This window comes from Archocentrus centrarchus, chromosome 14, assembly GCF_007364275.1.
Source record: "Archocentrus centrarchus isolate MPI-CPG fArcCen1 chromosome 14, fArcCen1, whole genome shotgun sequence".
Taxonomy (NCBI): domain Eukaryota; kingdom Metazoa; phylum Chordata; class Actinopteri; order Cichliformes; family Cichlidae; genus Archocentrus; species Archocentrus centrarchus.
Window position 1 is genome coordinate 20,245,081 of NC_044359.1, and position 22,898 is coordinate 20,267,978.

The 22,898-nt window shown below is 41.4% G+C and overlaps 1 protein-coding gene across 3 annotated transcripts; it reads right to left on the reverse strand.

Moving 5' to 3' along the window:
- Positions 1–985: 985 nt before the first annotated feature.
- c2cd2l (c2cd2 like) lies at positions 986–21,264 on the reverse strand. 3 transcript variants are annotated; one of them, XM_030747240.1, is made up of 15 exons: positions 20,988–21,264; positions 20,277–20,714; positions 9,413–9,508; positions 9,190–9,309; positions 8,764–8,874; positions 8,089–8,196; positions 7,854–7,953; positions 7,633–7,765; positions 6,974–7,038; positions 6,604–6,725; positions 6,039–6,210; positions 5,844–5,912; positions 5,380–5,513; positions 4,651–4,864; positions 986–2,917 (listed from the first exon to the last, which is right to left on the reverse strand). In XM_030747240.1, exons 2-15 carry the CDS (start codon positions 20,628–20,630, stop codon positions 2,667–2,669), a joined length of 2,049 nt encoding a protein of 682 aa, XP_030603100.1. In that variant the 5' UTR covers positions 20,631–20,714; positions 20,988–21,264; the 3' UTR covers positions 986–2,666. The 3 variants fall into 3 exon arrangements, with proteins under 3 accessions (XP_030603100.1, XP_030603102.1, XP_030603099.1); XM_030747242.1 differs by having other exon boundaries at positions 5,380–5,474; positions 5,844–5,942; XM_030747239.1 differs by having other exon boundaries at positions 987–2,917; positions 5,844–5,942.
- Positions 21,265–22,898: the final 1,634 nt, after the last annotated feature.

Here is a 22,898-nt window from a genome sequence, read left to right on the forward strand (position 1 = left end):
ACTAACAAAAATAAATAAAAATGTTTGCTTGATACAGGTTTTAGATTGAGCCATAGTCACTTTGGTCAAATCTGTCCCCAGTCCACATAGATGTAATGGCTTTTGATTATAAGATACCTTTACTATTGTATTTCTTTTGTAATACCTATTTGAAAATTCTTAAATCTTGCCCCTGACAAGTCTTGTTATTCAAAAAATAAATAAATCTAATACTAAACAAAAGCTAAGCACTTTTAAACAATAAAAACTCAACTGAAAACCAAACAACTTCATTTGATCCAGCAGGATGTCTGCAGAAAAGGGGATTTAGCCCTGTACAAGCAGGCCAGAAACATACAAACAGCAGAATTTCTAAAAGAAGCTACTCTAGAAAAAGCTGGAAAGAAAGTCAGTGGAGAGGCCTGGAAGACAGGGAACCATCCCCCACTGCAGGCAAATAAAGACCTGAATGCCTTCTACTGCAGGCCTGAGAGGAACACCCACCTCAATTTAACAGTAGGCCCCACATCAACCTTCTTCACTACCCACAGATACTAAAACCGCCCCTAAGAAGTTTTATAGCCATACACCATGTCAACATGTATCTGACTCTCCATTCTGTATCCTGTGTATGATCTAGTTTACATATGTATGTATCTGATCTTGAGAGGTAACCACAGCTGCTAATCAAATTGAAACCTTGGGCCAGCTCTGGTATTACTAGTCACTGAAGACAATTGAAATGCAGGGAAGAGCCACATGAAAGCATACTTATTATCATAGGTAAGTTACCCACAGGTACAGGAAGTCTTTTTTTTTTTTTTTTTTCCTTTCATGTTACACTACATAAATGCAGGCTTAGTTTAGCCCATGTATCTTCACAGATCTATTTTGCAATTGCACCATAAAAAGAAAGTTCTTTGGAGTGATTGAAAATACAATGAGCAGACCCAGGTACAAAGATTAAGTGATGCTTAAAAAATAATTTATTTGCAATAAATTAAATATTTAAAATATAACAGAAGTCATCAATTTTGCAGCCACTTTCTGTTTCACAATACAGCCACAAATCTATATTTGCGTTTATTCTATGTGCCTTTAGAGGGTGAAGAACCTTTGTTCTCTTCTTCAGCATTTGGAATTGTTTTTGTAAAGCATGTGCCCTTCGACAGCAGAGCCTCCCCCTCTTTCAATATCCTGTTATGGAGGGAAAAAAAGAATAATTGAAAAAGAAAAATAGCAATTTATTTAGTTTGGTTTTTCTGACGTCTCATAGTCAGTTAAAAGATTATTTTCATGTTTTCAGATGAGACAGAAACGGCCCTAAAACATATGTACAATTTTACACTGAATCTATTTGCCTTAAAAGGACGCAGAAGCTTTCCTCATACCTGTGGCTGCTAATAGATTTCATTAAAACCCTGAGTACAGTATTTCAACTCTACCCCACACCGAGCCCTCTCTTTGCCTGAGCACACCCTTTGTGAACACTGAGACACACTAAGCTCCTTTTTTTTTTTTTTTTTTTTTTTAAAGATAAACTGCAGAAATATTTTAGTATGACTTACACATATCTAAAAATATTACATTATAATAACGATCCTAAATGCTCACACAGGAAATGCTTTACTATGTTAGTTCATAGGAAGGAACTAATCACATGTCAGCATTCTCTGCAGGTGATTTTGCCTGCGACCCTTTTGAGGCATTTAACACGACATGTCCTGCAGTTACTGACAGCTGTTGCAATAATGAAATCTGCAGAAGCGTGGAGCGGAGTCACGAGAAGAGCAGATCACACCCGATCGTGTCGCCGTTTTTCTTTAACAGAAGACTGCCAGAGTTTTAAAAGTTTAAACTCACCTCCTTGGCTTGACAAATCTGCTCAAGATGGTGGGCGGTTAAATTTTTCAAAAGGAAAGTGAAGATATGATACTCGATAGAAAGCAGCATTGTAAAGCAAAAGTACAATAAATGTATGATCTTCTCTGGCTTTTATATAAGATTACAACATTTAACATCATTCTAAAACCAATGTCGAAGCAGATGTGAATGGACATTATAGCTAGATCAAGACATTTCTTTCAAAACATATTTAAACTATGTGTTTAAAATTACATTTGTATGGAAAACACACTTCAGTGTCTCTATATTAGAGTGTAATGTGGCTATGATGACTAGTTTTAGGGGTTCAAATAAATAGCACTTGTTTAATGAGTCCCACATATTAATAAATTACACTTTTACAACCATCAACTTCATATGTGCTGTTTAAAAAAAAAAAAAAAGTCCAATGTGCAACCAATAGCATCAGTGGCATTTTACATCATTTAAAAAGTTTAGTAGTGTTTTCACCACCAGTGCCAGTCCAACACTCCCACCGGAGTTTGTGTTCAATGGGGGCACAGAACATTTCCTCACCGAGCAGCAGATTTCTCCTCAAATTTAACAAGAATTCATGATCACATTTTAGTTTCAGTGACGTGATTTAACGTGACTTCTGTCCTGAAAGTGCAATAATTTATTTCCAGAGGGGAGCCCTCCCAGAGGTATCCTCCTTTAAAGCTGTACAGCTGACAACCCGCCTGGGGCGCTCAGCCTGTCAAAGACCCATGCTGAAGCGTAGTGAAAACACTCTGAGAGAAGTCAGAACGGCCCGTGTCCATGTCCGCTAGCCACGAGGAGAGTTAGTTATCCAGCGCGCTTGCTCCTCCGTTGGTAGCAGCAGACTTGCCTTTTGATTTGCCGGAAGAGCGGAAAGAGAAGCGTTTGATGAGACGACGGGAGAAGCTGCCAGACTTTTTACGGTTGATGCTTGGTGCAGCAGTAAAGTTATTGCCCATGTTGGAGATGTCTTCGTGGGACTGGCTGAGGCAGGACTCCTTCTCTCGATGTTTTCTGCGGAAAAGCAGCTTCGTCCCGCTCTGTAAAAAGCCCACTGCAGGAAAACAGACAGGAAACGTCACGGAACCCATCACAGATTTAATGTGGCACCGCATAACTGCAGCAACCATTCACCCATCTACTAGTTTCAGAAATTAATGAAATTATTTCATGACATACAGTACTGTGCAAAACTCTTGAGTCACTCCTCACTTCTTTATATTTTGCTATGAAAATGGTAAATAGGTACAGCAATTTATTGAGTTCTACTTGAAAGTCAATATTTAGTAAGACCACCTTTATTCCTCAACACACTCTGAACTCTCTGAGGCAGCTTTCTTCTCATTTCTTTAAGACGTTTTCAGGAATAGTTCTCCAGGTTTCTTGAAAGACATTCAAAGCTCTTCTTTGGATGTTTCTGCCTTTAGTTCTGTTCTTTGTCAGGATGATCTCACACTGTCTGTGTCTGTTTTTCTTTTACTGCTTTGACAGTGTGTTTGGGATGATTGTCATGCTGAAAAATGAAGCTGTTGCCGATCAGACGCTTCTCAGATGGCATCAAAATCTGACGTTATTTTTCTGTGTTCATAATTCCATCAATTTTGACAAGATCGCCAACACCGCTGGCTGAAATGCAGCCCCAACCATGACAGAGCCTCCACTGCGTTTTGCCTGTAGACGCTCACTGCCGGACCTCTCTCCTGACCTTCTCTGTACATACTGACAACAATCTGAGCCAAAAATGTCAAATTTGGATTCATCACTCAATCAGACAGGTTACCACAACTTTCAGTCCAGTTCTTGTGTAATGTAAAGGCTGGCATGGCTCAGCCTTTCCTCCCTGTTTCCCTTCCTGAAGAATGGCTCCTTGACAGCCACCCTTCCTCTGAGACTATTTCTGATGAGGCTTCAGTGAACAGTAGATGGATCAGCTGAAGGGACAGATGCATCTCTCAGGTCCTGTGTCAGGCATTTGCTGGATTTTTTCCTGTTTCTTAAGGACATGACTTTCAGATACTGTTCATCTGCTGGCTCTTTGGGAATCACCTTGTTGGTGCAAAAATACTATTTTATGGTCATCAAACTGTGTCATCTTCAGTAGTTTTCATAGATTCAACTAAATAAATGGGAACAAATCATGTGTTTCAGTCACAGGCTGCTGGCAACAACGTGCTTAAAAGATACAATTTAAAATTGGTTCTTTGCTAAGTTGTCTGTTATGTGTAGACACAACACAGGTTCATCCATTAAGTTATTAAGAAAGTCTGTCTCCTTGGAAGCAAAATACAAAAAACTGAGGGGTGGCTCAAGACTTTTGCATAGAACTGTATCCACCCCCTACCCTCACCTACCAAATATAATTAAAATGCACTAAAGAAGACAACGCAAAACAACAACAAAAACACACACATTAGTTTAGTTTTGTGTATACTGCAGTATGGCCTCCAGAGGGCAGCAGTAATAGAGTTGTTCACTATATGGTAAATCTGTGAATCAAACTGAAGTTTTGATGTTAAGTAAGGCCTTACTTTGCATATGAAATATATGGTACTGTTTTAAAAAATAATGCAAGATATAAAATGAAATGAAAAGAAAAAACCTTTATATGGACAAAAAAAGTCACTTTGTTCTTGAAATTGTGCTTTAGTGACAAGAAAAAACAAAGGTATTTAAAGAATTTGCAGAATGAGTTTTGAATTGCTGAATATTGTTTTTACAGTAAAAGTTTCTGCAAGATGTTATTGAGAACTGAACCTCCACCTCTGATGCTTTAGAGCACAGACTGACCTTTATGGTCCTTGAGACTGCGGGTTTCCAAGGCACCAGTGGAACCAGTATCTGATTCCACATCATCCACAGAAGGACGCTCTGACACATCAGAGGGCGTGGTTTCATCCGGGTCATGGTGACGCCCTGACCCATAATGGTTGCCGTGCATGGCTGCGTCCATGGCGGCAGCGTAACCGCCTGATAACGCACAGTTATCTTCTGAAAGTGGAACCTGAAGCAGAGGAATGTATGTCACTGCCTGTGAGATAAACCCAGTTTATGATGATTACATTAAAATATACTTAAGTGTGTATATGTGTCTACTCTCAGAGTCTCCAGATTAAAATTCCACTGTATTATATGTAAAGTGCACTGAACGCATTTCCACAGATTCTCAGTCAAAAATCAGGTCAGAAGAGTCTCATTCTTCCATAAAGCGGTCCAATGGGGGTGCTGTGGACTATATTTAGATCACATTCATTCTGCCTGGCTCCTCATTGTATTATACAGTAGATTCCCAGTAGCAGTTAATGCTTACTGCTCATATAATAAGAGTGAAGTCTGAACTATTTATCAGTCGTCATACAAGAAACTGATATTCTGCTGATAACTCCAAAATTGCTGAATTAAATCAAAAATCAATCCACTTGCATACATTTAATATATAGTATATATATCTAAAAAAGTAAAGATGAATTATGATTACTGCATTGTTTAAGATACAAGACACGGTTTTCACTCTCTGACCTTTGACACGCCCGAGATGATGAGCGTGCTCCTTTTCGTCGGCGTCTTGCGCGCTGCTTTGGATGCAGACTCTGTCAGCTGCCGAATGGCGGTTTCTGCAACAGGATCCAGGCCATTAGAGAGGCGGCTGCTCTCTGAGCAACAAAAAACACAGATATGTAAATCAGCACTAAACTAGTAGATGGTCACATACTGAATTAAATGTTGCTGCACTGCACATCAGTTTGCGCTCATCTTTTATCTGTTTCATGTCAGCGATTAGCTCCCCGGTGCACCAAAAACATCACGTAACTCTAACCTGTGTGCGAGTTATGTGATGCTTTTTGAAAAGGATTACCTGCGCAGAGCACATGATGCGTACTCAAAAGTGCATTCCTCTCGACTCGTGTTACTCTGCTGCTTGTTGCTTATCCTACTTTGCATCTGTTATGTAAAACAAATCTGGTTTTCAGGGTAGAACTCACTGCTCGGGTTGGGGCTGCTGCTGCTTCTGCTATCAGGCAGGACGGTGGGTTTCTTCTCAGTCACCTCCACTTTAGATGGAGAACGCAAAGGGGAATCACCTGAAAGGCATCACTGCTATTTCATTTCATATCATTACAAAACAAATCTTGCCGTGCTGCTCGGCAGGGGGAAATGTCTCGCTCTGTCAAACGCACCTGGACTGCGATCGAGTTTGAGTCGAGACTGGACCGTTGTGACAGTGGTGACGATGGTTCCGTCTGGCATGATAGTTCGGTCCACGTCAACCTTCTTGGTGGGGGTGAGCGAAGAGCGAAGTAGCAGAGCATTTTGGGCACTGCTAGGCTCTTCTGTTTCCAGGTACAGCAGCTGGAGGCGAAAAAACAAAAACTATATGGAGCCAAGAAAATGTTTTGATGGCTCTAAAGCTCTAAAGAGGTGGATGATTATTTATTAGGTATAAGGAGGGGCCCAGGTATCCTTTAGGTTATTTAATTTCTTAAAGAACAACAGAATATACCAAAACAGAGACAAAGCATGTTTATGCTCTCTTTAAAGACAGTGTGGACTGCAAGGAGGACAAAAAAGCAACGAGTTGGCTGCTGAAGAGTCTACAGGAGACGTGACAACTATTACAAGCAACACTCCTTTTTGTTGTGACTCTTTAAGTACAGCTTTAGATAATAAACTGTGAAGCAACTTTCGCCATGCGTCAACGCTTTCCTATACTCTTACAAAAATCGAACTCATCTGGTCACTCACCTCGGTGGTGATGACAGCATTTGGTGCCGACTCTTGGCCAGAGCTTATGGACAATATGTGCTGTCCAGTAGGAACTTTGCCCAGGATGTCCAAGGCAATGGAGGCGTGACCAGGCAGGAATTCTATTCACATTTAAACATAAAAAAGAAAATAAGCATTTGAACAAGCGGCATGAAAGTCGCTCCATTTACTGTAGTTCTGAGGCCAAAATTACAAGGCTCTCCACACATCCCAAAACGCTAACAGAGACGATTACAGTCAGTCTGCCAGCACTGCATTTTCAGCCCTGATGACTTTGCTTAAGCAGTAATATGTTCCTGCTGATCAGGTTTCTGAGCAGCAGCCAGTAGTAAATTACTATTGAACTTACGTTCCCTTTTGCCATTCCGCTCCAGAAGTCTTACTCTCAACTCTTTGGTTTCTGGGCTCAGCTCCCTTCAACACACAGGAAACAACTGTGTTAACCTTACAGTGAAACTCCATTATACAATTCTTATTTTTATTAAATCATTTTGTGCAATTGTAATGTTGCTAAATCTTAATTGTAGTTTAAAAAAAAAAAAACACTAAAACAAAAGCATACTGAAACCTCCTGTGTGAAATCCCAAAAATTGTTGCAACTTGTGTGATGTTGCAGAACTCTCACTCACAGCACGAAACTTTAATGCTGACCTATTATGCTTTCCCTTATTTTCTGTCCTACACATGCTGTTGCAGTGGTGGAGGCTCATATTAAATCTGACCAAAGATGCAAATGCTGAGGTCCAGGCTTCAGACCATGCTAAACACCCAGACATCTGGATTTGTCTTATGTAAAGGAGAGCTCTGGCTGTGAGCACAGCAGCTCCCCCACCTGCTGTTCAGACCTTATGTTTGTAAGGGGCAGCCAATCAACTAAATTAAACTGTGAATCACGCAAAGCTACTCTAGCAAAACGCAGGAATAAAATAGGGGCTGCAAACAAGTCAAACAAGTTCCACTTTAAATGCCGAATCTAATATGAATCTGGCTTCTAAAACGGCAGCTTACAGAGTGACGTCTTCACTCCATTCGAGTGCAGCATTGGCACTCCTGGGCACAGCCAGGAAGCGGGTTGTCCGCTCTGTAGAGGGTTGGTCCAGGCTCAGGACACAGCACAGCTCCCCTGATTTAGACCACTGACCTGCAAAACACACAATGATGCAGTGAGACTTCGGTAATCAGCAGGAAGCTGTGCGGAAATGATCTGACGCTGGGGGGAAATATCTGACCTTTACTTAAGGTCACCCTGAGCTGTCGGAGGAGTAGTCGTCTCACCAAGACGCTCTGGGATACAGAGTTCAATCCCACAGAGAGACGGTCTATGGGGGCCTGGAAATGTGCAAAAAGGAGGGTGGAGAGCTGAATAGTGAAACTGCTTCAAGCACATGATCCATTATATAATATAATATATAGACCTTTTAGTTAATTTGTCTCATTAAAGGCAGTGAGAAGCATATTTCTCACCAAAGGGCCAGACGTCCTGAGATTGAGGACCATGGCCGGCTCAGTGCTGAAAAGAGTATCTTCTATCAGTCCCTTAATCATGTCTACATCTGCTTCACCCTCAGTGCCCTGTAAAGAAAAAATATCCTAATTATTTAGTGATAGTTAACCAACACACGCTAAACCAAACTAACTACGGTCACAAACTGAGAGGCTTTATTTATTTCATCTTATTTCTAATAGGATCCCAAAGGAAACAAATGGAATGTCATTGTTTATTGTAGCTTTAATCTAAAAGCATTGCACCTTTTGGGGGGGACTGAGCTAATCTCACAATTGGCATAAAATTCAGACTTTTTTATAACCCCATAGAGTGGACTTCATTAGTCAACAAAATTTGGTGTGCTAGCTATTTGTTTCTTTCCCATTTTATTAACATTGTTACTGCCTCACACAAATGGCATTTAATGGCATTCACATTTATATAACTATATTAAAGAATAGCACTTCTTTCATGACTCATCGTGAGTTTAATGGGATAGAAAGTGACTCGCATGCAAAATATTGCATGTTTATTTAAGAATCTGTGTCTTCCTTTTTTTGGGGGGGTGGGGTGCATGCTTATAATTTCAAAAATGTGACATTCACTGACTGCAGTGATATCAAATTAGTGGTATCAATCTTAAATGTTCCTACCGGTCTCTGCAGCTTGCATGGAGACACTGTCAGAGAAAAAGACGGCTGCTTGGAAAGAGTCCAGGAAATCAGCAGACCCTCATCCTCAACCTCCTCCAGGCATGCCACAACCTGATGGGAGACAGATGGGGGGGGGGCACGGATGGAAAATAGTAACCGAAAGCTAACAGGCATGCAGTGACAACAATAGGGATTATCTGTGCAGAATCTTCTCATTAATAAATAATTGTATTACATTGTAATGCATCAGGTAACAGCTGGAAGAAAAACATTTCACATTTAATGATGATGGCACGGTTGACATGCGACTGTCTGTGTAAATTTTCACATTTGAATAACAATGCAAATCATGCTCAGACATTTGTTTTTAGAGGTCTGATTTCCCGCATACAAATCACAAAAAATCCAGGTGCTGTGCTACGATACCTTTGCCACTACGGGTGCTATAGTGATCTGATAGGTGTCCATGGAAATGGCAGCAGGTGACTGCTGGGTGACCGTCACGGGGAACATCATCCTGTCTACCGAAAAATTACAGTGCAAAATCTGCAAAATAAGAGGAGAGGAGGACAATACTCACACACATACACTCAAAACGTATTTCTCCAATTATTAGAGCCATAATGAACATGATGCAAAAATTACTAACCATTCGGTTTGCTGACTGGTCAGTGCAGGTCACGCTTTCTATTGCAGAGGCAGCACTTAACTGGAGGCTGCTGTCAAAAGTTATCTGAATTGAGCTCTGGCAGAGACAGAGGAAGAGAAAAATGTCCCAAACATTACACGAGAAAGAGAACAGAGACTTGGAAATGACAAAAGATTTAACAGTGCACAGATACAGCCTTTAATGCAGCCGACTGGCATTTGAGTATGGGCAACTTCCTTCATGAATCTTTAGTAATTTCACGAATGACAAAGCAAGATGTGAATAAATCCTGGTTTTTAATACATTTAAACAGTGTCTGCTATCAGATATCTCTTCATAGATCTTTCCATGAAGTCATTGGATGGATATCCCCATAAGACAGTGACTGTGTCGTTCACATGCTGGTCATAATGTATAATGCAGCCGTTAAACGGTTAAACCTACTGCGTGGTGCTGTTTATACACTTTCCTGCTAAAGCAAAAACACTGTCTTTGCAGGAGCCAAAATGTTCCTTATAGCTACTTGTGTGACAGATGTTAGTGTGTGATCATTTTCTTATGTCAAAGGGCTCAAAAGTGATAGTAAAAAAAAAAAAAAAAAAAAAAAAAATCACATAAATCTATGGACATTCTTATAAGTGCAGTGATGAACATGGCCGTAAAAATGACTTGATGAACAAATGCATGCAAATGCATTATTGAATTTTCAGTGCGTGGCAGAACACAACTGTGATTTAAGCCCAGGCAGCACCGTGGTTTATTAGACTCAAAAAAAAAAAAAATGCACTGGTTAATTGTGGTAATAATGAATCATTATGAGGTTTGATATAATCCTTGATATAACCCCATGCCTCAGACCTCACAGAAGCATCCATTTATCAGGACGGCATCAGTCAGTGCTTACTCAAGCTTACAGCAGGGCACGTTTTCCTGCATGGAGGACAGCCCTAACAAAAGCAATAAGTATCTCAGTTTTAAGAAAAGATTCAGCAGAATCCCTGGCGCACCAGTGACCTACAATCATTGTGTGTGCATGTGCCAAACGATCTGTTTTACTGGGCAGCTTTAACTGAGAAGTGAGAGAAAACAAAATCCCCTATTGTCAGGGCATATGTTCCACTAGGTCCAAGTCCAATCTGTATCAAACACAACAGTGGAGGCGGGGCAGAGGTGGGAGGATGATATAACAAAGTTTGTGGTGCGCGTCTGTGTGTGTCTGTGTGTGTGTGTGTGTGTCCGTATTGCAGCCAGAGGGGCAGGAAGCTAAGTGCAATGCCGCAAGCTTACGTAGGTTCCCTGGACTAACACTGCAGTCACGTGACCGCAGCGTACAACCGGCTGTGTTTACTTCAGGTTGGCTGGAGTCTCTAAAACTGCTCAGCCACCCAACTGTTCATTTGATTTTAAAGTGCAGAACAAATACGATGCCATTTATTTCAGATTCAGAAATACCCCTCAGTGATGTCTGTGTCACTGCAGTCAGACACATTAGCATCAGCGTTCAGCAGAAATTAGGATGAGGAAGGCAAAACAAAATTAATTTTTTTTTAGCCTGTTTTTACAGCATTTTGCCTGGATTAGATGGCTTCTAGTGTAGTTATAGACAAAATATGGGGAGACAAGCAACAAAGGCGCCTAGAGTGAAATGAGGACATCGCACTTCAGTCACCACCAGAAAACAAAAAAAACCTCGAATCCAGAACCAGTTTTCTGGTGAGCCGAACTGTATTTACAGCACAGATTTGTGTTTGTGTGTGTCAAACTTGCTAATCCACACTGAAAGGACACTGTCAAATCTCTATTTTTGCAAATTACTTTAGGAAACATGGCAGCAAAATATTGCCAGCATGTGTCAATCACAATCATTCAGGGCTAAAAGAAGGCTGCTTCACTCCAGCTTTGCTCACAGTTTCGGTTAATAATCATTCTCTAGGCTGGTCTTTTTTTTTTTCCAGCACTGTCCTTTCGGGGGTAGTTTGAGGTGTACCGTGTGTGCCTGGAAAATTATTTTTGGAAAATATTTAGCTATTATCGTTTGCTAGATTTTTGCAAATGAATCGAATATCTAATTAGTGGTAGGTTTATGGTTTCTCTTCCTTCCAGGGAGTTTACACCCATTGGCTTTATAAGGAGCCATCTGGTGCACTGTGGTGTTGTGTATCCTCCTTGGCTGAGCCAACAGAGCTCATTTTGTCAGGAAGAGGGCAATGCTAGTAGCATGGCCACTGATTTGTCCTTGTGAACCACCGCTGTTCAACAGAGTGTATGTGAGGGGTATTTCTGGGTAGAGATAGCTCCTAAGGACATCCACAGTGTCACGTCAGGTTTGTCAGTGTCCCCCCTTTGGGTCGAACTGGCTGAACGCCTCTGAAAAGCATGTGGGTCAACCAGAAATACACTCCCCTGTGGCTTCTGATGACCCCCATTTTCCTCCCTGTATCTGATGTTATCAGAGGTTCCTGTTACAACAAGGTACACAATTGAAAAACTAAATATATGCAACATTCAGGCGTAGCAATTATTTAACAGTAAAAGCATTAAAAATTATTATTGATAAACACACTGATGTAAAAACTTGAAATGGTAAAATAACAGACACATTCTGTTTTTAGGCCACACTAGTGTGAGGGCATGTTAGCTCCCACAGTAACAATCGAAATGCTTACATGCTGCCATAGTAAAACCAACTGAAGGGATACACCCCGGACAGGTACAGGGGAAACATACAAACTCCAGCCAGCCAGTAGGCCTAAACCAGGAACCTTCTTTCCATGAGGAGGCTTCATTAACCACCGCACCCCCACACTGCCCCATCAGAAGTGTAGACATTAGATGCTCAGTTGAACCACCTCAGAAGCTGACATAAGTGTATAAGACGCAGATGATTGTGGTGGATATAGGTGACGGGAGGCTATCAGGAGGCTGCTGCTCGCTTCATTCCTGAAATCTAAATGCTGGCTGCACCATCATGCTGTCAGGTTCCCTAATAGTAACAGAAAGGTTAGTAAACAATCTACAAATGGAACTATATTTACTGTCTCCACTTTTTCTATCAAAAACAGAAGAAAAATACAAATTTTTGTATAGACTGTAGAAAAGATGGACATAGCCACCATGACATCACCCACTGCTTAGTGAAATGCTGTTATGAAGCGTAGAGCTAAGTGTTTTTTGTTGTTGTCATCTTAGTGTTTTGAAACCGGATGTCACGATTTAGGGTGTATCTGACTGAGAAACAAAGGAAACCCTAAGATCACTCTCTGATGACTTGTAAGGGTGTCCTGGATGATCATCCTTTCTGCCTCTTAGAATTAAGATTCATTTACAAAGTGAACTTCACATTCTACTCAATATGACCTGAAACCAGCCACTAAGCTAATGATTTTTACTGGCATCACAGGGTCAGCAGGTAAGGGGCTGTTTTTGTCTGGAGCATTCAGGTGTGTGTTAACACAATGCTACAATCTTCCCAGGAGTGGACATCCCAGCAGATACACCCCAAGGTCAGACTGTGCAATGCTCAGAGAAACTATTTTAAAAAAACAAAAACAAAAAAAAAAACAGAACTATACCTCAGACTCTACCGGCCTCAGTTAGTACGTTAAATGTTAAAGTTCATGACAGCACGGTTAGAAAAAGACTGAACAAGACTGGCTTGTTTGGAAGGGCTGCCACGAGAAAGCCTCTTTTCTTTAAAAAGAGCATGGCAGCACGGCTTCGGTTTGCAAAGTTGCATCTGAACGAACCACAAGACTTCTGGAAAGAGAAGACCAAAGTGGAGATGTCTGGTCACAATGCAGTACAGTGTTTGTATAAAAGATATTGTATAAAACAACAAACACAACATATCAAATACCTCATGCCGACTGTCAAGCACGGTGATGGAGGGGTGATGATTTTGGCTTGTGTTGTGTCCACAGGTCCTGGGCACCTTGCAGTCATTGAGTTCACCATGACCTCCTCTGTATACCAAAGTATTCTAGAGCCGTCTGACAGCTAAAACTTGGCTGAATTGGGTCATACAACAGGACAATGATCTCAACCGCAGCAGCAAATCTACAACAGAATGGCTGAAAAAGCAAAGAATCAAGGTGTTCCAATGGCCCAGTCAAAGGCCAAACCTCAACTTGATTAAAATGCTGTGGCGGCACCGTAAGAGAGCCACGCATAAACGAAATCCCGGGAATCTCAATGGACTGAAGCAATTTTATAAAGAAGACAAAGCCAAAATGCCTCCACAGTGATGTGAGAGACGGATAAAATTAGACAGAAAACAACTGCTTCAAGTTATTGCTGCTAAAGGTGGTTCTACGTACTACTGAATCATACACTTAGTTTTTCACTTTTTCACCTGACTGTACATTACATAAATATTGTAAAAAGATGGGGTGAATCTGGAAAGACAGCACATAGATCCATCTTCACTTCAGAATTTGTTCAGGTGCTATTAAATCTGGATATTATTTGTGCATATTTAAATGCTGAGTCATAGAAGGCACAGGCAGAAGTTGGCATAATAGTACAATTTGGCTGTTCAAATAAAACTGGCTGGTGATGGATCTCATCATTAGCTTTGACTAAGAGATTAAAAAGGTTGGTTTCCTGCACTACGGTATCAAATCAGAGCTGAGTGTTTAATGGTCCCCTGTTGTTAAGAAGGAATCTACTTGAGAATAATCATAGGTCATTAATCATCTACCAGCAGCCCTCAGAGGGAGAAGTGAACTGTGTCCTCAAGCTATTCACCAGACTCTTCATAATTGCAGATTGTGAATATACAGGGAGCTTCCTTCCCTGCAGATGTACCCTCGCTTTGTCCTCCCCTACCACCCAGTAATGATGGCTTGACAGCATGTGTCAGCTGCACACACAGGCTGCTGATGCCTTATGATCTGCACGTCTGGGGTGGCCAAGCAGTCCAGTCCTTCAAGACTCCTCTACAAACTAATCCGGCCAGATACATCTGAGTAGCTCCATATCAAGTCATTTCTTCTGAGGCAAGATTATATCCAGAGGCTCACGCAGTAAATACTTCAGCAGACACGACATTTTCGCTGGGTAAACAAATGAGTCAAGAAAATGAGCTGCATCATGGGATTACTTCCCAAAGCCACAGGAAGAGACCAAAAATGCAGATATATGCGTTATATAAAACCATGCTATGCAATCAAGGTCATATCAGATGTAGGTGTAATTGGTGTCAGAAGTAAACATTTTAAATTATGGTGCCGAACTTCAATAAAGTGTTCCTGATCATATAAATATAGTGAATGTAAATCACCAGAGTTTGATGCATGTTTATGCAGCAAGAAGACATCCTTCTGTTAACATCGCAGCAACGAGCTGTAATGAAGCCTCAGGGCACTCCATGGACTACAAGGACACAGGGGTGGGGGTGGGAGGGAATTAGTTATTGAGACTAGAAGCAGACTTGGCATATCTTTCAAAACTGTGAAGAAGAATGAAGCATGGCCGGTGCTCCACCTGTTTCCCTCAGGTTTGCAATTGTCTTCTCTAATCTATATCAGATACTGTGTGTCAGAGGCAGAAAAATCAAGCCTCATGACTTAAAGTATCTGCAAAGAAGAAGCCAGCTGGAGCAGGATGCCTAGCCCCTTGTCTCCTCAAATAACAGTCTATTGGGAGAGTGTAAGCATTTTGAGCTGTACCGTTCTGCAGCACAAATGTACTTTCAAGTCATATTCAATTTAAATAAGTTGCCCTCATTATCTGCCTCAACATCCTGAAATCTCGCTAGAAAAGGATGAGGCATTAGTATGAGACATTTGATGCCGTTTATGTAACAAGCCCAAACCCGGTATCAGTACTCAGCCCTCTGAATTTTTTTTTTTTGTCTCATCTTGTTTCAAATGCTGGACATCAGGGTCAGGGTTGGGTCTCCCCCTCTGGAGTGTTTTGCTACAAGGATGCAGCATTGTGATAACACTCAAAATGAGCAAGACAGCAAGAGGATTCCTGGCTTTCTCCACTCTCTGCTGCAGTCAACAAAATATCAGCCTTCCAAAAATGACTTTTTCAAAATTGTCACGTCACTGACATGTAGGAAGAAATCAGAAAAAAGCTTACAGAAAAATGATCTAAAAAAAAAAAAGACCCTAAGGCACCTTTTTTTTTGGTGACCTCTTTTCAACGTGGCAACAAGTGCTAAATTCTAAGCGTGCGAGTGGTTAGCATTAATCCAAAAATTTTATTACATTTTAAACTATCATGTTTCACACTTATCTTAAAAGCAGCACAGTCTTAAAAATCATTATGTAAAAAGGCCCACTAGCAGGCTACACCAGACTGCCTGTCATTTCAACTGCATTGCTCCACAGTGTGTATACAGCCAGTGTTATGTGTATTAAGTTGTGGCACATTGTCAAACTTAGAACCAGGTGAGATTCTATAAATTTAGTTTTCAGTTCAAGTGGAAATGCAGCAGAGCCAGTCATAAGAAAGCAGCTGATAGCTATGTAGGGTAGGGGCACACAAGGGTCACATCTGCCATGAATGTTTGTGCCATGTAGGAACACTGGGTCAGTAAGGTCAATAAAATCCATAGACTGCATTTGTATTTGTCTAGATGGTCTGAGACAGTGGCCTTACCACTCATTTGATTTATGAACTGCGTAAAACTTTTACTAATGAGTTTATTATGTAATTTGCTGGCTTCAGGTCTTATTAAATACAACACTGTGCTCATTTTGTAAATTATGCATTATGCCCATTTAGAGTAAGATATACAACAAAGCTTAGGTAGGCTGTATAAAAAAGATGGACGTTGGTCATAAGTGTGTAAAGTGAAGCAAATACACAAGTGCAATCTTTCCAGCAGGGGGCGACTCTCTTGCTTTACTGATGAGAGTTTGAGCTCAGTCACTAGTTTTAAGTCATACTGAATACAACATGATGTTCACTCTGTCCATAAGGACAGCAGAGCGGGGTGTGCTTTAAGTCCAGTTTCCCTTGATTTCACAGTCAGAACCGCCCCACGTGGCATCTGGTTTTAAAAAGCTACGCTGGGGAAAAGCTCAGCTTAAGGCCTCACAGCGAGACTTTGTTAACCATCGGGTGACTGGGTTGGCTATATCCATTTTTTATATGGTCTATAATCAGGCTCCAAAGAAACAACATGGTTATATCCAAACGCCAAGTTGACCCTTCAAAATAAACCACGCCCCTATGTACTGGTAGTTAAGTCCGCCTGTTTTATACAGTCTATGATAAAATATAGCATGATAGAAGTTCTATGATAATGTATTATGATAATATTTTGGGTAAAATAATTGATCATTTTTAACAGATGAAATAGTCGCAATCTCCACAGGGACTACTGAGGACTATTATTAAGTGTAGAATAAAATTATTATTGGAAAATAATTAGTCATTAAAAATACCATGTGGCCTTGCAGAACATTTGATGAACCCTTTCTGTTGTTCCAGCTTGATCTTGCATGCTCAGTCAGCTGGCCTTTATTTGGATAAATTTCAGCATAGTAATTATTTAAAGACCTCTGTCACCATGAATCTTAAGTGCTGGAAAAGTACTTAGGTTAATGCTATAAAGGATTTGCGTACTAATCCCCACGATGACACTGAAGCACTACTTTCCTGGTGCCGTGTTCCTCCAGGGAAGCTCATGTTTTGCCCGATGTAGAAACACAATCATGAATTGCAAGTTAGAGGAGAATATGAGTCTTCGGGACCATAATATATATTCCCGTGTCTGTTTTCAGAGCAGTCAGAGAAACCTGCCTGGCAGGTGGCAGAGCCTTACTGTATGTGAGAAGCAAAGAATGCGATGTGACTCATTTCTTGCCACTTAATGCTTACCATATTTCCACAGACCCCTCAGCAGGTTTTTCCAGTCTGATCATTGTGTGGGAGGTGAACATAATACAACTAAGACAGTGTTAACTGGCTAACAGAACATGATACTACTAATAATGAACAATTGAGTACTATCACATCCAATGCACCTGTTGTTGATGTTAAAACGACACTATGGAGACCGAGCACGTGTCCTTTAGGTTTCAAGAAAAGGCCTGCTTCTTAGATTACTTCCTGTAGGTATATCTTTTAAACTAGGCACATTGGTACTGAAGAGTAATGTTGGAAGGTTCATTAACAAACTCACATTTGATTTGCATACGCCCAGACGCATTTAGAACACCTGCTTCCTCTGTTTGCAGATGATATGACTTCTATAACTTTATTTTGAGGAGTGAACTCAGGAAGCCCTGGGTCACACGCTCAGCTCACGAACTAAACACCCCATGGACAAACATACACAGCCAGCTTGTGTCTGTGTCCTCCAACACTGACTCACTTGCCCAGTGTAGAAAATTATCACTGAGCTACGAGCAATTACAGCTAGGTGATACTGCGATTTAGCTTTGAATTATTGTAAAGTCATAAAACATTTTATGAAGGTAAATACAGCGCGCTCAGCACCTGGAAACTCTATTGAACAAACTGCCATTAAAAGACTCACCCAGTGTTCACTCTAGCGTTTGAGAGTTTCTAAGTAAATGAGAGCATCAACGGTCACAGAAGACCAACCAACTAGGCCACTGTAAGATAAGGAAGCTCGCAGCTCATATTTTCAACAATGTATTAAATAAAAAAAAAAAAATCCACTAAACCACTGAGACCTCTTACCACCAGCACAAAATGAGGCTGGATGAAAGCAGATATTGTGAAAGCTCACCAGGCTTAATGCTGCAAACAAAACATATACAGAGTGCAGAGAACATCCATTTATCTGTCACTTTACTAGGTACACCTTTTGCCTTCAGATCTCTCTTAAATCTTTGTCACATTGATTCAACACGATGCTGCAAACATTCCTCAGAGATTTTGGTCTACACTGACATGATAGCATCAGACAGTTGCTGCGGATCTGTCAGCTGCACATCCTTGATGCAAATCTTCCATTCCTCCACATCCTAAAGGTTTCTACTGGACTGAGATTTGGTGGCTTGTGGAGGCCATTTAAGTACAGTGAACTCATTGTCATGTTCAAGAAACCAGTTTGAGGTGATCTGAGCTTTGTGACATAGAGCGTTATCTTCCTGTAAGCAGCCATCAGCAACAATACTTGAGTGGTGTTCAAATGATGTTCAAATGGTCCCAAAGTGTGCCAAGACAATATCCCATTCATACAAGTCAGGATGGATCCATGCCTTCATGTTCTGACCCTACTATCTGAATTTTGTGGCAGAAATTGAAACTTAGACCAGGCAACTTTTTTCCAATCTTCTATTGTCCAGCTTTGGTGAGCCCATGCAATCTGTAGCCGCAGTTTCCTGTTCTTAGCTAACAGAAGTGGTCTTCTGCTGCTGTAGCCCAGAGACGCTGTTCTGCTTACCTCAGCTGTAATGAGCGGTTATTTGCATTACTGCTATCAGCTTGAAGCAGTCTGGCCATTCTCCTCTGATCTCTGGACTCAGCTAAGCCATTTTCACACAGAGAACTGACACTCACTGGATGTTTTCTCTTTTTTGCACCAATCTCTGTAAATCGTAGAGATGGCTGTGTGGGGAAAATCCCAGCAGATCAGCAGTTTCTAAAATACTCACATCAGCCCATCTGGCACCAACAAGCATGCCACATTCAAAGTCACTTAAATCACCTTTCCTCCTCATTCTGATGCTCAGTTTGAACTTCAGCAGGTCATCTTGACCATGTCTGCGTGCCTAAATGCATTGCATTGCTGTGATTGATTGGCTGATTAGATATGTGCATTAACATGCAGTTGAGCAGGTGTACCTAATATAGTGGCTGTGAGTGTACATGCAATATAAAGAAATATGAGGCAAGCAGTGTTCAAAGTTCTGTGCTCCCATTTAGACGTTTAGTTTCTTATCTGTCACATAATACCATTAATAACCTGAAACAGATGGCATGGCCGTGATCCCAACTTCATGGGGTCAGTCTGAGGTTATATGAAGAAACAGAAAGAAAATCAGGTGCCTGAAAGTATCCTGAAAAACTCAGTATGAGAACTGGTGATCTTTTAAAGAAAAGCAGTGGTCACAACAAATACTGATTCACTGCACATTGTATTAATTATTTCTGAACAAATACTCTCCTTTGGAAGATTTTTTTAATAGAGTTTACTATGGATATGTGTGGCTAGGCTCTCAGTCAACAAAGGTAGGTGAGGTGACCCTCCCGAATCAGGAGCGAGTGCTGTCTGTTGTGAGTGTTCAATGCATGTGATTGATCTGATCTGACCCCTTTAAACTCCTCGCCAACTCATCTCTCAATAAACACACACACAGATTTAAAAGTGGGGGGTAGAGGAGCCACCTCCATCTGACTTTGATTCCCACAGATGAAAGAAGGATTTAAAGGGAGAAAGACCTTTAGCAACTCTGGACACTGGCAGCCCGTCTGCAGTACTAAATGCATTGGGTAGCATTTTAACTGAGGCGAAGGTTATGAGCTGAGAGAAGGGCGAGACAGCCCGACTACACTGATTCTCTGCCTCTTCCCAGTGTGATCGAACACACATCCACTTCTTCCCATGAGGGTATAAGACTATTTTTACGAAGTGTGGGTGTTACTGTGGCTGCGCTGACTGGTCTTGCGTCTCCACTCTTTTGTGCATTAAATCAGAGCTGTTACGCAAGGCTCTGCCCCCCCATCCTCTTACCGATTAGACACTCCAACTCCCACACCTCCACCTCCCTGCCTACACACACTTCCAGCTGCACACGGGCACACCGACTGTATCAGCTCCTGCTTAACTATTTATGCCTCCACTTAATGGAGTAACCTCTAATCCGCACACGCTGCCATCACGTTTGCATCAAGTTAAACATTATGTATTTAAGACTTAAAGATCTCAACTCACCCCATGCCTGCAAGCTTGCTCGTTCAGAGCTTTGACCCAGGTCCTCTGAAAGAGCTCCCTGAAGGACTTGAAGGAGAACAGAGAGGTCAACAAGCTTTTAACCCCAGCCTCAGATGCGGGTCCTCCATCCCGGCCTGAGCGGAGCTTCAGCAGGAAGCCCCACAAACCTCCAGCCAGGCTGTGATGGGGCTGCTGCCGCCAGGCTGGCTCTCTGCTGTCCCGCTTTGCTGCGTTCCTCGCTCTCCACAGCCGCAGCACAGTCAGCGAGTACTGGAGCAGCCATCCCAGCACAATGACCAACGAGGCAAGGAAGAGACCCACCAGACACAGCCAGCTCAACTCCTGGAGCTCCATCACCGCCTCCGGGAGCCTCTCATATCATCAGCTCCAGATGGAAATAGCAGGACTGTCAGTGTGAGCAGATCAGCTCCCTTCAGCCTGCGAGTGGCAGCAAACAGACGGTCGTGTTGATTAATCGAGCACTTGCGCATTTTAACTGAGGTATTTCCCCAGAAATACGAGGAGATTTTGGTTTTGATTGCATGCACTAATTTTCTCATTTTCGAGCAAAATAACGAGTATTAAGCAGGAGCCAGTATACTTTAATAAAAATGCGTTTGCGCCCTGCAAGCATATAAAATTTATGCGATATCTAATAATTACAGAGAGCGGTTAACAGAGAAAAGTCACATAATGCAGCTCCATACAAACCTGAAGTTTAAGCGGTTCGAGCTGCAGGCTGCAGGTTAATCGAAAACAAATGAAGCCGTCTTCACGGCGATACGGAGCGCTTCCAACAACAAACGTGTCTGTCCCATTTCCGAGCCGTCAGCGGAGCTCCGGCTGCTGCCTCCTCGCTGTCATCTACCGATCCAAAAACAAGCCTTCTGCTGTCCGCCTGTGCGTTACGGTCTCCGGCGCATTTAAAATCTCCGCTGGTCCCAGCTCCTTCCCCCGCAACCCCTCTATGATGACGACTTGACAAAGAGCAGCGTCGCCCTACAGGTGGCGCTGTTGCGGGGGGGACGGACGCGTCAGCAAAACGGGAAGCGAAAATGGGAGCTTTCAAAATAAAAGCAGGGAACAAGATGAAAAAAAAATGTAGGTTGGTTTGAAGGTGGTGTCTTGTGACTTTTGGCATTTAAATACAATATCGGGCTCTGTGTTTCTGAATAATCAGTTACCCTATCATTGAAGGGTGAAATGATTAAATTCAGACGCACCAACTTTGTGTTTATTTACTGTGGACTGTGCTCACATGGTGCATGCTCCCATATGTAGAAGACACTCACCACCAGCTAAAAGTAACAAAACGGCGCCTTCAGACGACGCATTTAAAAGTCCTGCAGTGTGAAAGTATAAAAGCATTATAAGAAAAATATACTGAAAATCAATATTCTGCATTAAAGTGTCCCTGAGAAAGAATAATATTAATAGTACTGATACATAAACCCCCAAAGGGTTGCAAGATAAACCTGAAGGTTTTGGGGTTGTGACATTTTTAATAATTACAGGTATTTAAATAAGACCTAAGCAATGCCATTCTCACCACTCTTAATGCTGTTCTCACATTAGTAAGGCATTTTTTTCCCACTCACATTGGCCTTTCTCACTGCATTTGCACACACTGCTGTTGTTTCTACACATACTTCACTACTAAAGACTTTTTGTATTTTGTTGATGCATTTCTCATTTGAATCTGACATCTCATCAAAACAGTTTGGAGCACTATTGTCAGTCAGAACTACAGATTTTTTGCTTCCCTTAATAATACCAGCACTGCATTAATCAAATCACTTCAAACTTTTTTCAAATATGTATGAAAACGCAAGGCCAGTAACACACTCCCAGTGCTAGGTGTGAAATTGCCCTTCAGCTGAAAGTAAATAGAAGCACATGTTCTCAGTCTTGCATCAGAGACACAAGCATATACTGTAGTTTTTTTAAAATTATGTTTGTATTTTTTTTCTCTGTTTTCTGATGTATATAGTTTCACACATATCATTTTGCTTTTCAATAATTATATTGTGGAACGTTTCAAATAAATCCTTCACTTTTTATTTTTCTGTCTGAAGGCCTACTTCTTTTTTTTGCAGCAACTTTTTCAAAGTCAGAATTAAGAAGTAGAATTTAACAAAAGTACAAAAACATTTGGTGTTCAAGTCTTAAAACCGATTTTTATTAAGTGGTCACAGTGATCAAGTGTTTGATTTTGCATGTTTTGTTGCTTGTGAAATAGGTTTTGATTGTTTTATTGTCTATTGCACAGGTGGCACGGTGGTTAGCACTGTTGCCTCACAGCAAGAAGGTCCTGGGTCTGCACGGTTGCATGTTCTCTCTGGGTACTACAACTACATTATGTGGCTTCCTCCCACAGTCCAAAGACATGCAGTTAGTGGAGTTTGGTTAATTGGTGATTCTAAATTGGCCATTAGTGTGAATGGCTATCTGTATCCCCCATCCCCTGAGAACTGGACAGTCAGAAGAAAATAGATGGATACACAGGTGAGTCTGTGTTATGAGAACTGCATTAAGAGTTGTGAGAATTGCATCAAAGAGAACAGGACAAATGAACCATCTTAAGTCTTATTTAAATATTTATTAAAAATGCCACAACCCCAG